Raw genomic sequence first — 15081 nt, 5'->3', positions numbered from 1 at the left:
ATGCATAAACCTCTGGACAAAGTATCATTTTTTAAACTTTCCATTACATGTGCTTTCATGCACACAAAAATAATACATTTTTGTCTGACGTTAAAGAGGAACTTAATTAAAACCAACAACTGCTGGGACAATGAATGAACACCTTGGTCAGGACTATGTAATGTACACTATAATGTGGTACAACGTAAGGTGGCAACAGTAGAACTGTTCACCCCACAGAAAGGGGTACATATAGGCCAAAGTTACATTCCACTTCCAGGTGGAATGGCTTCTTTTGTTTCCTAAAGACTCCATATGTGAGATCTGTCTGATACAATTCCTGGCAATCTCCTATCCCCTTTCCATGATATGAAATAAAAATCCAGCAGGCTGAGTGGGAGATCATCATAACAAGCATGGTAGGTTTGTAAACCTAGGAACTCTAATGTTATAAGTACACCAAGGAACTTTTGAAACCCTACAAGCCTCGGAAGTTCAAGGAGATAGACCCAAGTGGAGCGTGCCGTGAGATATTGGGCGGGGCGTAACGCGTTAGGGCATGGCTTTTTGACGTAGGCTGAAGCCGATCCTTACGTATGTGTCATGGTGGCTGCCTGGGAGAGTGGTGCTGTTTCTGTTTGCTGCCCGTAACACTCTGGATGGGCATCTACAGGTTGAACCTCTTCACCTGTGGATCATGGATATAGTGTCCCCGGCTTTTCAAGGTCAGCTTAGAAAGAATACTGATTCGTTTTTTAAGGCACGGTTTGATTTTAATAGTCACAAAGTACTATGGACATCCACATACAAAACACAGCACTCCCACCCTGAGGGTAGTACAGTACTCAACCGCAATTAAACATGGGCAAATTTGGCAGCATGCTGGAAATTACGATGTTTCATGGCCAATGAAGAGGCAACTGAGGTGAGGACAACTGTACCAATAAGCGGGCAACAAAGAAGCAACGGGAGCAGTATATTAATAAGAAAATTCAACATCCAATCCAACCTAGACTTGTCTTTCTCCAATTAACCTTTTTCTTAACTTACTATTGGTTGCTGCACTTTATTTCTTCTTTTCTTTCCTATTCTTTGAGGGACATGAGAATTAACACAATGTCGGGTTATACTGCCCTGCCTACAGGAAGATTGGACACCGGCAAACAAAAAAAATTGTGGGCCGGCCAAGGATACTCCAATTCCCAGATTTTTGCTAGTGTCCTCGGAGGTTGGATGTCGTTCAACCTTTTTTGCTATTTCTCTGCCGAGCTGGACTCTACATGAAGATACTTGGATTGGCCTTTCCTAAGCCTGACTTTGGACTGCCGTACTTGAACGCTTCTGGACTGGACTTGGCAGGGCTAGCCTGAAATGGGCTCCTCATTGTGGTGCTCTTGAGACCTTCATGTACTGGTAAAAGTTAGCCAAAAAGCAATTTCTAGCTCCAGAGCCATGGCTTTACTTAAGCACTTGACCCCGTCTCGTAAGACTGACTTCATAAGTAGTCATTGCTCGTTGCTAGGACCACTGGAGGCCCGTAAGTTTCCTATTCTCCATGGTTCTAACTGTGGAAGAGGTAAATGCTAAGTAGGGATGAGCTTTTTAGTGGGGTCCAGACACCAGTTTGGCCTGTTCTTAGACTTTTCAGGCGTTCGGACAAATGCCCAAACATTGACCTGTGTTTAAACATGATAGTTTCCCACCATCAATGGATGTTAAGGATGCCGGCAGGTGCACCCTAACAGTCACTGATGTCCCAGTCCCCATTCACTTACATAGTTTAGAATACCAAGTCATGTAAACAAATGAGTCGGGATAATTCAAAAAACAAAACAGCATGGGGTCCCCTCTGTAAACAGCATTTTTTGCATGGGGTTCCACTTAAATTTTATGCTACACTTGAAGTGCCTGGCATGAATTATGAGACAAAACCCCTCCTGAACGATGCCCTCAACATGGGAGATACCTTTTACCTGGCAAAGCACCTTGTCCCCATGTCGTTGAGGACAAGGTCCTCTTTCCCACAACCCTGGCCCAGTGTTTGTGGGGGTCTGCAGGTGGGGGGCTTATTGAAATCTGGGGCCTAGTGGTTTTGGGGGGTCTATGTGTGGGGGCTTTTTGGATTCTAGAAGCCCCATTTAATAATAAAGGGGGCCCCAGATATCACTCCCCCATGTGAATGAGTACCCCCCAATCATGCACATAAAAATGTAAAGTGTAAATAAAGATAGAGAAGGCTTTAGGCAGGTCTTCAACCACTTCTGGACCGGAAGGACTTGCCCCCTTAATGACCAGGATATTTTTGCGATTCGGCACTGCGTTAATTTTAACTGACAACTGCGCAGTCGTGCAACGCTGTACCCAAATACAATTGATGTCCTTTTTTTCCCACAAACAGGGCTTTCTTTTGGTGGTATTTGATCACCTCGGCGGTTTTTTATATAGGAAGTATATATACAACGCAAGTCAAAATGAAAGGCCAATAAATAATGCCTACATCCAGAAGGAACAGTTCAAGCCAGGGTGTGCCGGCTCATAGGAAGCAACTGTGAGCTGGGGATCCAGCCATGTCCCCACATTATGTCCTCACCCCAAAGCACACTATATAAAAATGCCACCACCCAGCCACCTAACCACCACCACCCACTCAACCACCACCCACCCAACCACCAACCACCCACCTAACCACCACCCACTCAACCACCACCCAACCCCCACCTAACCACCACCCACACAACCACCACCTAACCAACACCACAACCACCACAAAAACTCAACTTTTTCAGTGAGTATTATCAATAAAAACAATAAGGGTGAACGACCCAGGATGAAGAAAAGAGAACGTTAAGTAGAAAAAAGAAAGAAAAGAGCAAACCTTCTTCCCATCGAGGAGCCACTCAACCCCAATCCCAGTTATTGAGCCTAAATGGGCGACTGTATATAGCGTATTCACGAACTCCAGGCTCTCTCAAACCTCTCTTGGTTTTCATATAGCATGCTTGCCAGTTTTTCATGTAGCATAATCCAGGAGATTTTATTTTTCGTTGTGGTATTATCAACCACCGGGGATTTTAATGCTTTAGCAATGTATATTATTTTTTGCCGGCAAAATATATATAAAAGATAAGCATCTGGAGATATCGTCAAATGTTTCGTTTAAGAGGGAAATACGGACATTCTTAAAAATGTTGACTAATATTCTAGTAACTGAATGAATCATTGTATTTACTGTAATCTCATAACAATTGATTTTAGGACAGGTCCAGCTTTGAAATAGGTTGGGGGGGGGGGGGGGCATCGGGGTTGAATCTTAGCAACCCCAGTAGGTACCAAATACCAGCAGGAGAGGACTAGTAAGTAACTTCAGTGAGGGTCATATTGAGTATTATTGTGTATTCTGTTGGTTCATGAGGTTCAGTCCTCCTCATTGATCTTTGGATCTATATCTTCCTCAAAGTCTAGTCTGTAGGACAACGTAGTTGAAATGGTGGAGAACAGCTGGTAGAACCTCAAAACACCATACTCCCAGTTGGACTGATTTTGGACATCTTGAGTGCATCTGAATTCCGGTGTCTCGCAATGGACAAGAAAATAGTTTTTTGTACTCACTATAAAAACCTTATTTCAGAATATATTGAGGGACACCCCTATGTGTTTATGATCATGCTCTTGGTACAGCTTTTATTTACCACCCCAATTCAGAGTACAAAAATCCTAAAATCCTGGTTTTTTTTTTAATGCTATAATGAATAAACTGGCTTTTCCCTGGTCCAACCAATTTATAATGATTATTAAATGTGATATATATTGTTATCTCAGCTATATAAGGTTTTATTTAGATATAAGAACAGTTCTATTGTGTGTTAACGCTTGTTCTGATTTCTTATAATAAACCAAAAAGCTTTACACTTAACAATATCCTGTTCTGAGTCCATTTTTTTTATTTTATTTTTACAAATAACCACAATTCTTAGATGATTGGAATGTGCTCAGTTCATATAGGGTCACCCACTGGTGTTTTTTAGTTAGATGAAGAATCCAGAAGGTCCAGCTATGTACATGGGTTAGCTGATATTCTAAGGATACATGGAGCCACTACACATGTGCAATTTGTTTCGTTACGAATTGAAATTGAGACAACATTTTTGTTATTCGAAGATTCGGCTGTATATAATAAAAGAAAAGAATAGAAAAAAATACAATAGAATAGAAAAGAACAGAAATTAATAGAATATAAAGAAATAAAATAGAGTGGAGGGATCTGGTGGGGTATCTGGAGGTGTAATCAGAGTGGAGGGATGGTGGGGGGGGGGGAGGGGGTGATCAGAGTGGAGGGATCTGGAGGTGTGATCAGAGTGGAGGGATCTGGTGGGGTATCTGGAGGTGTGATCAGAGTGGGGATATCTGGGGGTGCGATCAGTGTGGGGTTATCTGAGGGGTGTGATCAGAGTGGGGGGTATCTGGGAGTGGGATCAGAGTGGGGAGTATCTGGGGGGGGGGGTGTGATCAGAGTAAGGGGTATCTGGTGGTGTGATCACAGTGGGGGTATCTGGGAGGTGTGGTCAGAGTGTGGGTATCTGGGGGGTGTGATCAGAGCAAGGGATATCTGGGGGGGGGCGTGATTACTGTGGGGGTATCTGGGGATATGGTCAGGGTGGAGTTATCTGAGGGGTGTGATCAGAGTGGGAGGTATCTGGGAGTGAGATCAGAGTGGGGATTATCTTGAGGGGTGTGATCAGAGTGGGGGGTATCTGGGGGGTGTGATCAGAGTGGGGGGTATCTGGGGGGTGTGATCAGAGTAAGGGGTATCTGGTGGTGTGATCACAGTGGGGGTATCTGGGAGGTGTGGTCAGAGTGTGGGTATCTGGGGGGTGTGATCAGAGCAAGGGATATCTGAAGGGGAGTGATTACTGTGGGGGTATCTGGGGATATGGTCAGGGTGGAGTTATCTGAGGGGTGTGATCAGAGTGGGAGGTATCTAGGAGTGAGATCAGAGTGGGGATTATCTGGAGGGGTGTGATCAGAGTGGGGGGTATCTGGGGGGTGTGATCAGAGTGGGGGGTATCTGGGGGGTGTGATCAGAGTAAGGGGTATCTGGTGGTGTGATCACAGTGGGGGTATCTGGGAGGTGTGGTCAGAGTGTGGGTATCTGGGGGGTGTGATCAGAGCAAGGGATATCTGGGGGGTGTAATCACAGTGGGGGTATCTGGGGATGTGGTCAGGGTGGGGTTATCTGAGGGGTGTGATCAGAGTGGGGATTATCTGGAGGGGTGTGATCAGAGTGGGGGGTGTGATCAGAGTAAGGGGTATCTGGGGTTGTGATCACAGTGGGGGTATCTGGGAGGTGTGGTCAGAGTGGGGGGTATCTGGGGGTGTGATTAGGTTTGGGGGTATTTTAAAGTCCATGGGTTAGGGGAAGTAAGTTACTAGCCTTACCCGGTGCATTAAAACCCACACTACGCCACGGCTGGGAATAGTGGTGATTTCAATACCCAAATATAGCGAGTGGTTGGGTTTGAATGCTGCTGCTGTTAGCAGCTATAGGTCTGCCCAGTGTCGTGCGCTGTCATTCAACACCGAGATGGACCTGAAGGAGAACAAATCTCTCAGTTCCCCATCAGGCTTCGTCCACCATTACTTCAAATCTCTTGCTGATTTTGTACGTTTGCCCACTGACAAAGAAATGATCAGTCTATAATTTTAATGGTCAGTTTATTTTACCAGTGAGAGACGGAATAACAAGAAAAAATTCCAGAAAAATGCATTTAAAAAAGTTATACATTAATTTGCATTTTAATCGGTGAAATAAGTATTTGATCCCCTATCAATCAGCAAGATTTCTGGCTCCCAGGTGTCTTCTCTACAGATAACGAGCTGAATTAGGAGCACTCACTTAAAGGGAGTGCTCCTAATCTCAGCTTGTTACCTGTATAAAAGACACTTGTCCACAGAAGGAATCAATCAATCAGATTCCAATCTCTCCACCATGGCCAAGACCAAAGAGCTGTCCAAGGATGTCAGGGACAAGATTGTAGACCTACACAAGGCTGGAATGGGCTACAAAACCATCACAAGTAGCTTGGTGAGAGGGTGATAACAGTTGGTGCGATTATTTGCAAATGGAAGAAACACAAAATAACCGTCAATCTCCCTCGGTCTGGGGCTCCATGCAAGATCTCACCTCGTAGAGTTTCAATGACCATGAGAACGGTGAGGAATCAGCCCAGAACTACACAGGCGAATCTTGTCAGTGATCTCAAGGCAGCTGGGACCATAGTCACCAAGAAAACAATTGGTAACACACTATGCCGTGAAGGACTGAAATCCTGCAGCGCCCGAAAGGTCCCCCTGCTCAAGGAAGCTCATGTACAGGCCCGTCTGAACCAGTGGCGGCCCGTCCATTGGGGGTGCAGGGGCGCCGCCTCCCCTTTCCATGCGTCCGGCCCCCTAATCTACATGCAAGGCGCCATACGCATGGATTCAAATGAGTTTTTTTTTTTTTAAGCACCTGATTAGAGCCACAGGCTCTAATAGGCTTCAAAAAAGGGTGGACCCGGGGCGCAGAGCACTGCGCCCTGAGCCCACCCAATGGTTTGACAATAGCGAATGAGTATTCGCTATTGCCACACTGATTCTCCTCCTAGCCAATCAGGAAGCGGGTTCTTTGACCTGTTTCCTGATTGGCAGAAAGGAGAAGGCATGCTATTGGCCAAGAAGGGGGGAGGAGACGGCCGCCGAAAAGGGACATGAAGGAGCCTGAGGGGGAAGCCGCTGCCGCCTGTCATTCCGAACAAGGTAAGTAAACTGACTGACTGACTGGCGGGCGAGAGATGTGGTGGTGCAGGTTGGAGTGATATGGGGGGCAGGTGCGTCTGACACCCCCCCCCCCCCCCTGACTTACGGAGCACCAGCCGCCACTGAGGCTTGCTTATGAACAGCTAAATGATTCAGAGGAGAACTGGGTAAAAGTGTTTTGGTCAGATGAGACCAAAATCAAGCTCTTTGGCATCAACTCAACTCGCCGTGCTTGAAATGCTGCCTATGACCCCAAGAACACCATCCCCATAGTCAAACATGGAGGTGGAAACATTATGCTTTGGGGTGTTTTTCTGCTAAGGGGACAAGACAACTTCACTGCATCAAAGGGACGATGGAACCTCCTTCCCTCAGCCAGGGCATTGAAAATGGGTCGTGGATGTATATTCCAGAATAACAATGTCTCAAAACACACGGCCAAGGCAACAAAGGAGTTGCTCAAGAAGAAGCACATAAAAGTCCTGGAGTAGCCTAGCCAGTCTTCAGACCTTAATCTTATAGAAAAAATGTGGAGAGAGCTGAAGGTTCAAGTTACCTCGAAACCTTAATGGCTTGGAGAGGATCTGCAGAGGAGTGGGACAAAATCCCTCCTGAGATGTGTGCGAACCTGGTGGCCAACTGCAAGAAACATCTGACCTCTGTGATTGCCAACAAGGGTTTTGCCACCAAGTACTAAGTCATGTTTTGCAAAGGAGTCAAATACTTTTTTCACTCGTTAAAATGCGAATCAATTTATAACTTTTTATGTGGAGGGAGCTGAAGGTCGAGTTACCAAACGTCAGCCTCGAAACCTTAATGGCTTGGAGAGGATCTGCAAAGAGGAGTGGGACAAAATCCCTCCTGAGATGTGTGTAAACCTGGTGGCCAACTACAAGAAATGTCTGACGTCTGTGATTTCCAACAAGGGTTTTGCCACCAAGTAATGTTCACGAAGGGGTCAAATACTTATTTCACTCGTTAAAATGCGAATCAATTTATAACTTTTTATGTGGAGGGAGCTGAAGGTTCGAGTTACCAAACGTCACCCCTAAACCATAATGGTTTGGAGAGGATCTGTAAAGAGGAGTGGGACAAAACCCTCTGTGATTGCCAACAAGGGTTTTGCCACCAGTACTTCGCCAAGTACTAAGTCATGTTTTGCGAAGGGGTCATATACACATATATGTATGTATATGTGTATATATATATATATATATATATATATATATATATATATATATATATATATATATATATATATATAATATATATATATATCCACAGTATATATATTTTTTATATTCTTTATTTTCACTTATTTATCAGTTTTCATATGAATTAAATATTTTTTTTTTTTTATTGTTTTAATTTTAGTTCCGTAATATCTGTAACATACATACACGGTATAATATATGTAAAAAAAACTGAAAAACGCACCAAGAAAAAGCTGTCAAAGCAGAAAAATGGAGGCTGATGATTTACGTCCAAATACTACGTAATTCATACACGTAGAAATAGGAGTAAAACAGGAAGTGGTGTAAGACGCAGACAGGAAGTTCCGGGTCAGAGTTGAGTTGGGAGGAAGTAGAGAGGAGACATTGCTGGAACTGGCAGCAGAGGAGGTAATAAGATATTATTTTATATTTACACCCAGTAACTCCGTCTCTTCACCTGGTATTAAATCCAGTCTTTGCTGTCCCTTGTCAATAAGTGGAATCAACAAATGATGGAGAATCTAATAACTAACGGCTGCATTTTCAGACATTCTAACCAGCAAAAACACATTTCAGGGAAGTGGCACTCCGCGCCCCTCCCCCCACCAATTTAACACAACTAGAGGATGATGAAATGGAATCTGCATACGGAGGTTTACTTCTTCTGAGAGATATTAAAGGAACACACCAACCACCATGAAAACTTTAGTAATTTGTAGTGGTCATGGTGGTTGGAGTCAGAAACACAGCACATGCTGGGATATTTACAGTTATGTGCTGGGGGATAGTTGCACCCCTAGCACATGTGACTTAAGGCGCCAGAAAATGTTATGTCTTTGTTCAGAAATGTATCACATTTTATTATTACAGAACACAACTAGTTATTAAAAAACATATAGTAACAATTTACACACGCTAATGAACAGACCGATCGTGTGAAAGGGGCCTAAGTCTGCTTTCACATGGATGCATTGCAGTTTACTGGCACCTCAACTGACCTCAAGATTCACTTCTTCCACAGGATTCCTGCAGGTATCTCTGGCTGCTGTCCCCCAGCTGAGTATAGCTGGTGGGTACTGCTGGTGGGTACTTTTGGGGGGTACTGCTGTCTGGTACTTCTGGTTGATACTGCTGGCAGGTACTGTTAGTGGGTACTGCTGGCTGATGCTGCTGCCTGGTACTGCTGGTGGGTACTGATGGTGGCTACTGCTAGTGGGTACTGCTGCCTGGTACTGATGGTGGCTACTGCTAATGGGTACTGCTGGCTGGTATTGCTGGTGGGCACTGCTGGTGGGTACTGATGGTGGGTACTGATGGTGGGTACTGCTAGTGGGTACTGATGGTGGGTACTGATGGTGGCTACTGCTGGCGGGTACTGCTGCCTGGTACTGCTGGTGGGTACTGATGGTGGCTACTGCTGGCGGGTACTGATAGTGGGTACTGCTGGCTGGTACTGCTGGCAGGTATTGCTGGTGGGTATTGATAGCAGGTATTGCTGGCTGGTACTGCTGGTGGGTACTGCTGGCAGGTATTGCTGGTGGGTATTGCTGGCTGGTACTGCTGGTGGGTACTGATGGTGGGCACTGCTAGTGGGTACTGCTGGCAGGTACTGATGGTGGCTACTGCTAGTGGGTACTGCTGGCTGGCATTGCTGGTGGGCACTGCTGGTTGGTACTGCTGGTTGGTACTGCTGGGGGGTACTGATGGTGGGTACTGCTGGCAGGTACTGATGGTGGGTACTGATGGTGTCTACTGCTGGCGGGTACTGCTGCCTGGTACTGCTGGTGGGTACTGATGGTGGCTACTGCTGGCGGGTACCGATAGTGGGTACTGCTGGCTGGTATTGCTGGTGGGTACTGCTGGCTGGTACTGCCGGTGGGTATTGCTGGCAGGTATTGCTGGTGGGTATTGCTGGCAGGTATTGCTGGTGGGTATTGCTGGCTGGTACTGATGGTGGGTACTGATGGTGGGTACTGCTAGTGGGTACTGATGGTGGGTACTGATAGTGTTGCAGCAAATAGTTATTTGAAACCCAGAAATGGAATTGAATTTGGACACACAATTTTTTTTTTTTTTTATTTGCTAGCGAAGTGACTTAGCCTGACTCATGCCTGTGTGCCAAGTGCTAAGTAAGCATGTACTGCTGACTGGTACTTCTGGTTGATACTGCTGCCTGGTACTGCTGGCAGGTACTGTTGGTGGGTACTGCTGGCTGATACTGCTGCCTGGTACTGCTGGTGGGTACTGATGGTGGCTACTGCTAGTGGGTACTGCTGGCTGGTACTGCTGGTGGGTATAGCTGGCAGGTATTGATGGTGGGTATTGCTGGCTAATACTGCTGGTGGGTACTGCTGGCAGGTATTGCTGGTGGGTATTGCTGGCTGGTACTGCTGGTGGGTACTGCTAGTGGGTACTGATGGTGGGTACTGATGGTGGGTACTGATAGTGTTGCAGCAAATAGTTATTTGAAGCCCAGAAATGGAATTGAATCTGGACACAAACTTTCAAAGCTTTTTTTATTTATGTGCTAGCGAAGTGACTTAGCCTGACTCATGCCTGTGTGCCAAGTGCTAAGTAAGCATGTAAATCACACATATAAAACAAAAGTTACGTCACAGATACATATTTCCCTAACTGGCTTGGCAAGCAGTACATATTCTTCTCATACAGATGTTCCCTGTAACATTTATCTATGGCAATTAACATTCCTGGCTTCCTGCTTATCTTCATTCTCGTTAGTTCCGGGAGAACAGAAAGGAAGAGATAGTGAGAGAGGAGGGGAGGGCTAAAATGCGCAGCTTGACTGTCCTGGTCTCTGTAGTAAGACAGAATCTACCATTTTAGAAGGATTTTCAGCTGATGCCACAATGGAAGGTACTGCTGGCTGGTGCTGGTGGTGGGTACTACTGAATGGTACTGTTGGTTGGTATCATAGCCCATAGCTGTCCCTGATTTCCAGGAACTATCCCGAAGTCCATCTGTCCCTCTTTCTTCCTCATTTGTACCTGATCTTAGTCTAAACTATATAGTTGTAAATAAAATGCACTATTTATCTATCAAAACATGTTTCCCAGTGCTAAACCTTTCATCCAATTTCTGAATTGCTGCATTTGTAAATGCCAAAAGCCAATATAAAGGAATAGTAGTGGTAAAAAAAACACTTGTGGGTTTAACAAATCATTTAAGTCTCCTTTAAGGGGGCGTGGCAGGGTGTGTGTCCTATGCCTACATACTTTTACCAATAGGTGTTCCTCAGTTCCCATCTCAAAAAGTTGGGAGGTGTGCTGGTACTGCTGGTGGGTACTGCTGGCTGGTACTGCTGGTGGGTACTGCTGGTGGGTACTGCTGGCTGGTACTGCTGGTGGGTACTGCTGGCTGGTACTGATAGTGGGTTCTGCTGGCTGGTACTGCTGGCTTGTACTGATGGTGGGTACTGCTGGCTGGTACTGCCTGTGGGTACTGCTGGCTCTTCTGAGACACAAGCGGAGTGTGACAGGAGCGGCGCTGGAGGAAGCATGGGGCTGTAGTAGAGATCAGAGCCAATGCTTCCTGTATGGCTCCTGTAGTAGGCGTAGTGCATTTGATATCACTCCACCTGTGATAGCAGCCGGAACTATACGCAAAGCATCGGCTCTCTTCTTCTCAGTAAGGGCTGTTGCAGCTGACAGCCGGGATATTGCGTGGCACTTGCGGGTGTCGGGGAGCCGCAGCCCAAATGCAGGAGACTCCTGCGCCTCGCGGGAGACTTGAGATGTCTGCATTTTGATGCGTTTAGGATTGCAGCATGCATGACACTTTAGTAGTCAAAAACAGAAAATGTAATGAAAGTAAATTAATTCTGTTTTAAAAATGAGTACAAAGCCATAAACGAAAAAAATATATTGATCATAATTTATTTGTGTATTAAATGTAATGAAATGCAGCATCGATCCCCAGCCGCTACTGCACTAAGAACTGAGCGATCAAACACTGCATATCTCTCAGTTCTCCCCTCCGCTCTGAGCAGAGAGTTGGGACTGTCAGTCACTGGCACTCTGCTCTGCCCCTCCAGCGCTCACTGAAGTGCCAGGCTAGGGAGGGGAGGGAGCAGCTGGCTCAGTCTCCCAGTAGCACAGCTGCTAGTCCAGGTTGCTGGGTAGATCCCGACTGTAACCGGCTGAGTGACTGCAGCCAACTTTAGCCCACTGACAGCTGAAAACGGGTCACAGGAGTGCAGAACTAACTGCACTCCTGTGATCCATAGGAGAAGTACAGTCAAAAAAGCTTTGGCCGTAGTTCTCCTTTAAAAGCATCTAGTACGGTAAAATTCTGGAGGAACTCTGTGCAGACATTATTTATCCCAGTACAGTCCAGATAATTCTCAGTTTATTATCTGTCTACAGAGAGGAGAGTCCTGTATAGATCACATGACCACATCAAGGAGGATGGAGAAGGACCTGAGTCACATGACTAAAAGGATTTTGAACCTCACCCTGGAGATCATCTACCTGCTGACCGGAGAGGTGAGGAGGATTCTGGGAGGTCACATGACATCACTTTTATCTCTATTAATAAAACACAGACCTGACCGGAGAGGTGAGGAGGATTCTGGGAGGTCACATGACATCACTTTTATCTCTATTAATAAAACACAGACCTGACCGGAGAGGTGAGGAGGATTCTGGGAGGTCACATGACATCACTTTTATCTCTATTAATAAAACACAGACCTGACCGGAGAGGTGAGGAGGATTCTGGGAGGTCACATGACATCACTCTTATCTCTATTAATAAAACACAGACCTGACCGGAGAGGTGAGGAGGATTCTGGGAGGTCACATGACATCAATATTATCTTTGTAAGTCTCTAGGGATATCTGTTACTTTCTTTACACAGGATTATAAAGTAGTGAAGAAAACATCTGGAGATCCATTAACATCCATCAGCCGTCTTCACAGGACATCACCCATCACAGTGCCTTCACCTCACTGCCTGACAACAGAGGTAACCAGTGCCAAGAAGGTTCTAGAAGTCACCAATAAGATCATTGAGCTGCTGACAGGAGAGGTGAGCGGTGCCGGGAATTCTGGGACATTATCCAGTAACAGACAAGGGATGTGTCTGGATGGTGACTGTATCATTGTGTGTGTCAGGTTCCTATAAGGTGTCAGGATGTCACTGTCTATTTCTCCATGGAGGAGTGGGAGTATTTAGAAGGACACAAGGATCTCTACAAGGACGTCATGATGGAGAATCAGCCGCCCCTCACATCACCGGGTAAGAGGAGACTTTATTGCAAAGGAGAGAGCAGAATGGAGGGTCCACCTACATACCTCCCAACCGTCCCGGAATCCGCGGGACTGTCCCGCAATTTGAAGGGGGTCCCGCGAAGCTGGGCTGAAGTCCCGGAAAATCTGGCCGCTGGTGTCCTGTCAGATAATGTCTCCGATAAGGCCTAGTCCCGTCCATCTCTGCTGCCCGCCCCCTCCTCCTCCCAGCTCCGCCCTCGTCTTCCGTCCATCTCTGCTGCCCACCCCCTCCTCCTCCCAGCTCCACCCTCGTCTTCCGTCCATCTCTGCTGCCCGCCCCTCCTCCTCCCAGCTCTGCCCTCGTCTTCGGCTCCCAATCAGAAGGGTGGACCTGGGGTGCAGAGCAGTGCGCCCCCAGTCCACCCATTGTGTTACAATAGCGAATGAAAATTCATTATTGTCACACAGTGTCCCTCATTGCGAAGTTCAAAGGTTGGGAGGTATGCACCTAGATCCCCCATCATCTGATAAACACATAGAAACAATGTATTCAGTCAGTGTGTGTGTTTCCTACAGATGGATCCAGTAATGGGAACCCACCAGAGAGATGTCCCCGTCCTCTGTATTCCCAGGATTCCACACAGGAAGATCACACCATCCCTCACCATCATCAGGTAGATGGGAGTCACCATGTAGACCTAAGCTTTAAGAGGACATTCCTCTATGTAATCTCTTGCACTTTTCAGAAATGTATTCTGTCATATTTGGGTTTTAGATTAATGAACTGAAAGACATCAAAGCTGAGGTTAAAGTGGAAGAAGAAGAGACGTCGGTGAGTGGAGATCAGCAGTCTATGGAGGATGGAGGTCCTCTGTACTCCTGGGATACCATAAAGGAAGATCACAACTATGCAGCTAATGATCAGGTAGATGGGACTGGGCAAAAAGAACTCAAAAATGATTCTGAGAGGACATTCTTCTTTGTAATCTTTTATTATTGGAAGCATGGTCTCCAAATATTACATTTTATCATCTCTGGAATTTAGAATAAAAAACGGAAAGACATCAAAGTTGAGGTTAAAGAAGAAGAAGAAGAGACGTTGGTGAGTGGAGATCAGCAGTCTATGGAGGAGGGGGAGATGATTATGGAAAGTAAACAGGAGAAACCTTCTCTAGATATGGACACAAGTAAGTAATAAACTCTAAAAGTAGAAACAACTGATGTTTTCATACAATGCAATGTCTGACATCTGCGGTATTCACTGGCAACCAACAGTCACAGAGATTGGTCACAGATCACATGGTACAGACGACATGGCTTCCATTTATTGTGTATTATTGTGTTAGTCACAGAGATTAACACATTAATACACAATAAATGGAAGCCATGTCTGTCTGTACCATGTAATCACTGTGACCAATTACAAAGATCAACACAATTACACACAATCAATGGAAGCCATCTCTGTCTGTACCATGTGATCACTGTGACCAATCACAGAGGTCAACACAATAATACACAATGAATGGAAGCCATGTCTGTCTGTACCATGTGATCAATCACATAGATTAATACAATAATACACAATGCATAAAAAAACATATCTGTCTGTACCATGTGATCACTGTGACCAATCACAGAGATCAACATAATAATACACAATGAATGGAAGCCATGTCTGTCTGTACCATGTGATCACTGTGATCAATTACAGAGATCAACACAATACTACACAATGAATGGAAGCCATGTCTGTCTGTACCATGTGATCACTGTGACCAATCACAGAGATCAACACAATGAATGGAAGCCATGTCTGTCTTCACCATGTGATCACTGTGACCAATTACAGAGACCAACAACA

General features: G+C 45.6%; 4 protein-coding genes across 4 annotated transcripts in view; 1 reads left to right on the top strand and 3 right to left on the bottom strand.

Moving 5' to 3' along the window:
* LOC309564412 (uncharacterized protein) overlaps positions 1–15081 on the bottom strand; it is a 1531146-nt gene that overhangs the window by 302450 nt on the left and 1213615 nt on the right.
* LOC309563458 (uncharacterized protein) overlaps positions 1–15081 on the bottom strand; it is a 223901-nt gene that overhangs the window by 88289 nt on the left and 120531 nt on the right. The window lies entirely within an intron of this gene.
* The window catches only part of LOC309562669 (uncharacterized protein), a gene marked incomplete at both ends in the record, with an annotated part of 115231 nt that overhangs the window by 51041 nt on the left and 49109 nt on the right, over positions 1–15081 (bottom strand). The gene's annotated exons all lie outside the window — the stretch shown is intronic.
* LOC309563464 (uncharacterized protein) overlaps positions 8359–15081 on the top strand; it is a 45198-nt gene continuing 38475 nt past the window's right edge. The window contains exons 1-6 of the mRNA XM_082267855.1: positions 8359–8396; positions 12371–12490; positions 12865–13035; positions 13122–13245; positions 13794–13891; positions 14263–14404. Coding sequence (XP_082123981.1) covers positions 12395–12490; positions 12865–13035; positions 13122–13245; positions 13794–13891; positions 14263–14404 — 631 coding nt within the window. The 5' untranslated portion in view covers positions 8359–8396; positions 12371–12394. The remainder of the gene's footprint in view (positions 8397–12370; positions 12491–12864; positions 13036–13121; positions 13246–13793; positions 13892–14262; positions 14405–15081) is intronic.

Source organism: Pelophylax lessonae, assembly GCF_965119305.1.
Source record: "Pelophylax lessonae genome assembly, chromosome: 9".
NCBI lineage: Eukaryota > Metazoa > Chordata > Amphibia > Anura > Ranidae > Pelophylax > Pelophylax lessonae.
The sequence above is the reverse complement of the archived record's forward strand: the minus strand, read 5'-3'. Positions and strand labels throughout refer to the sequence as shown.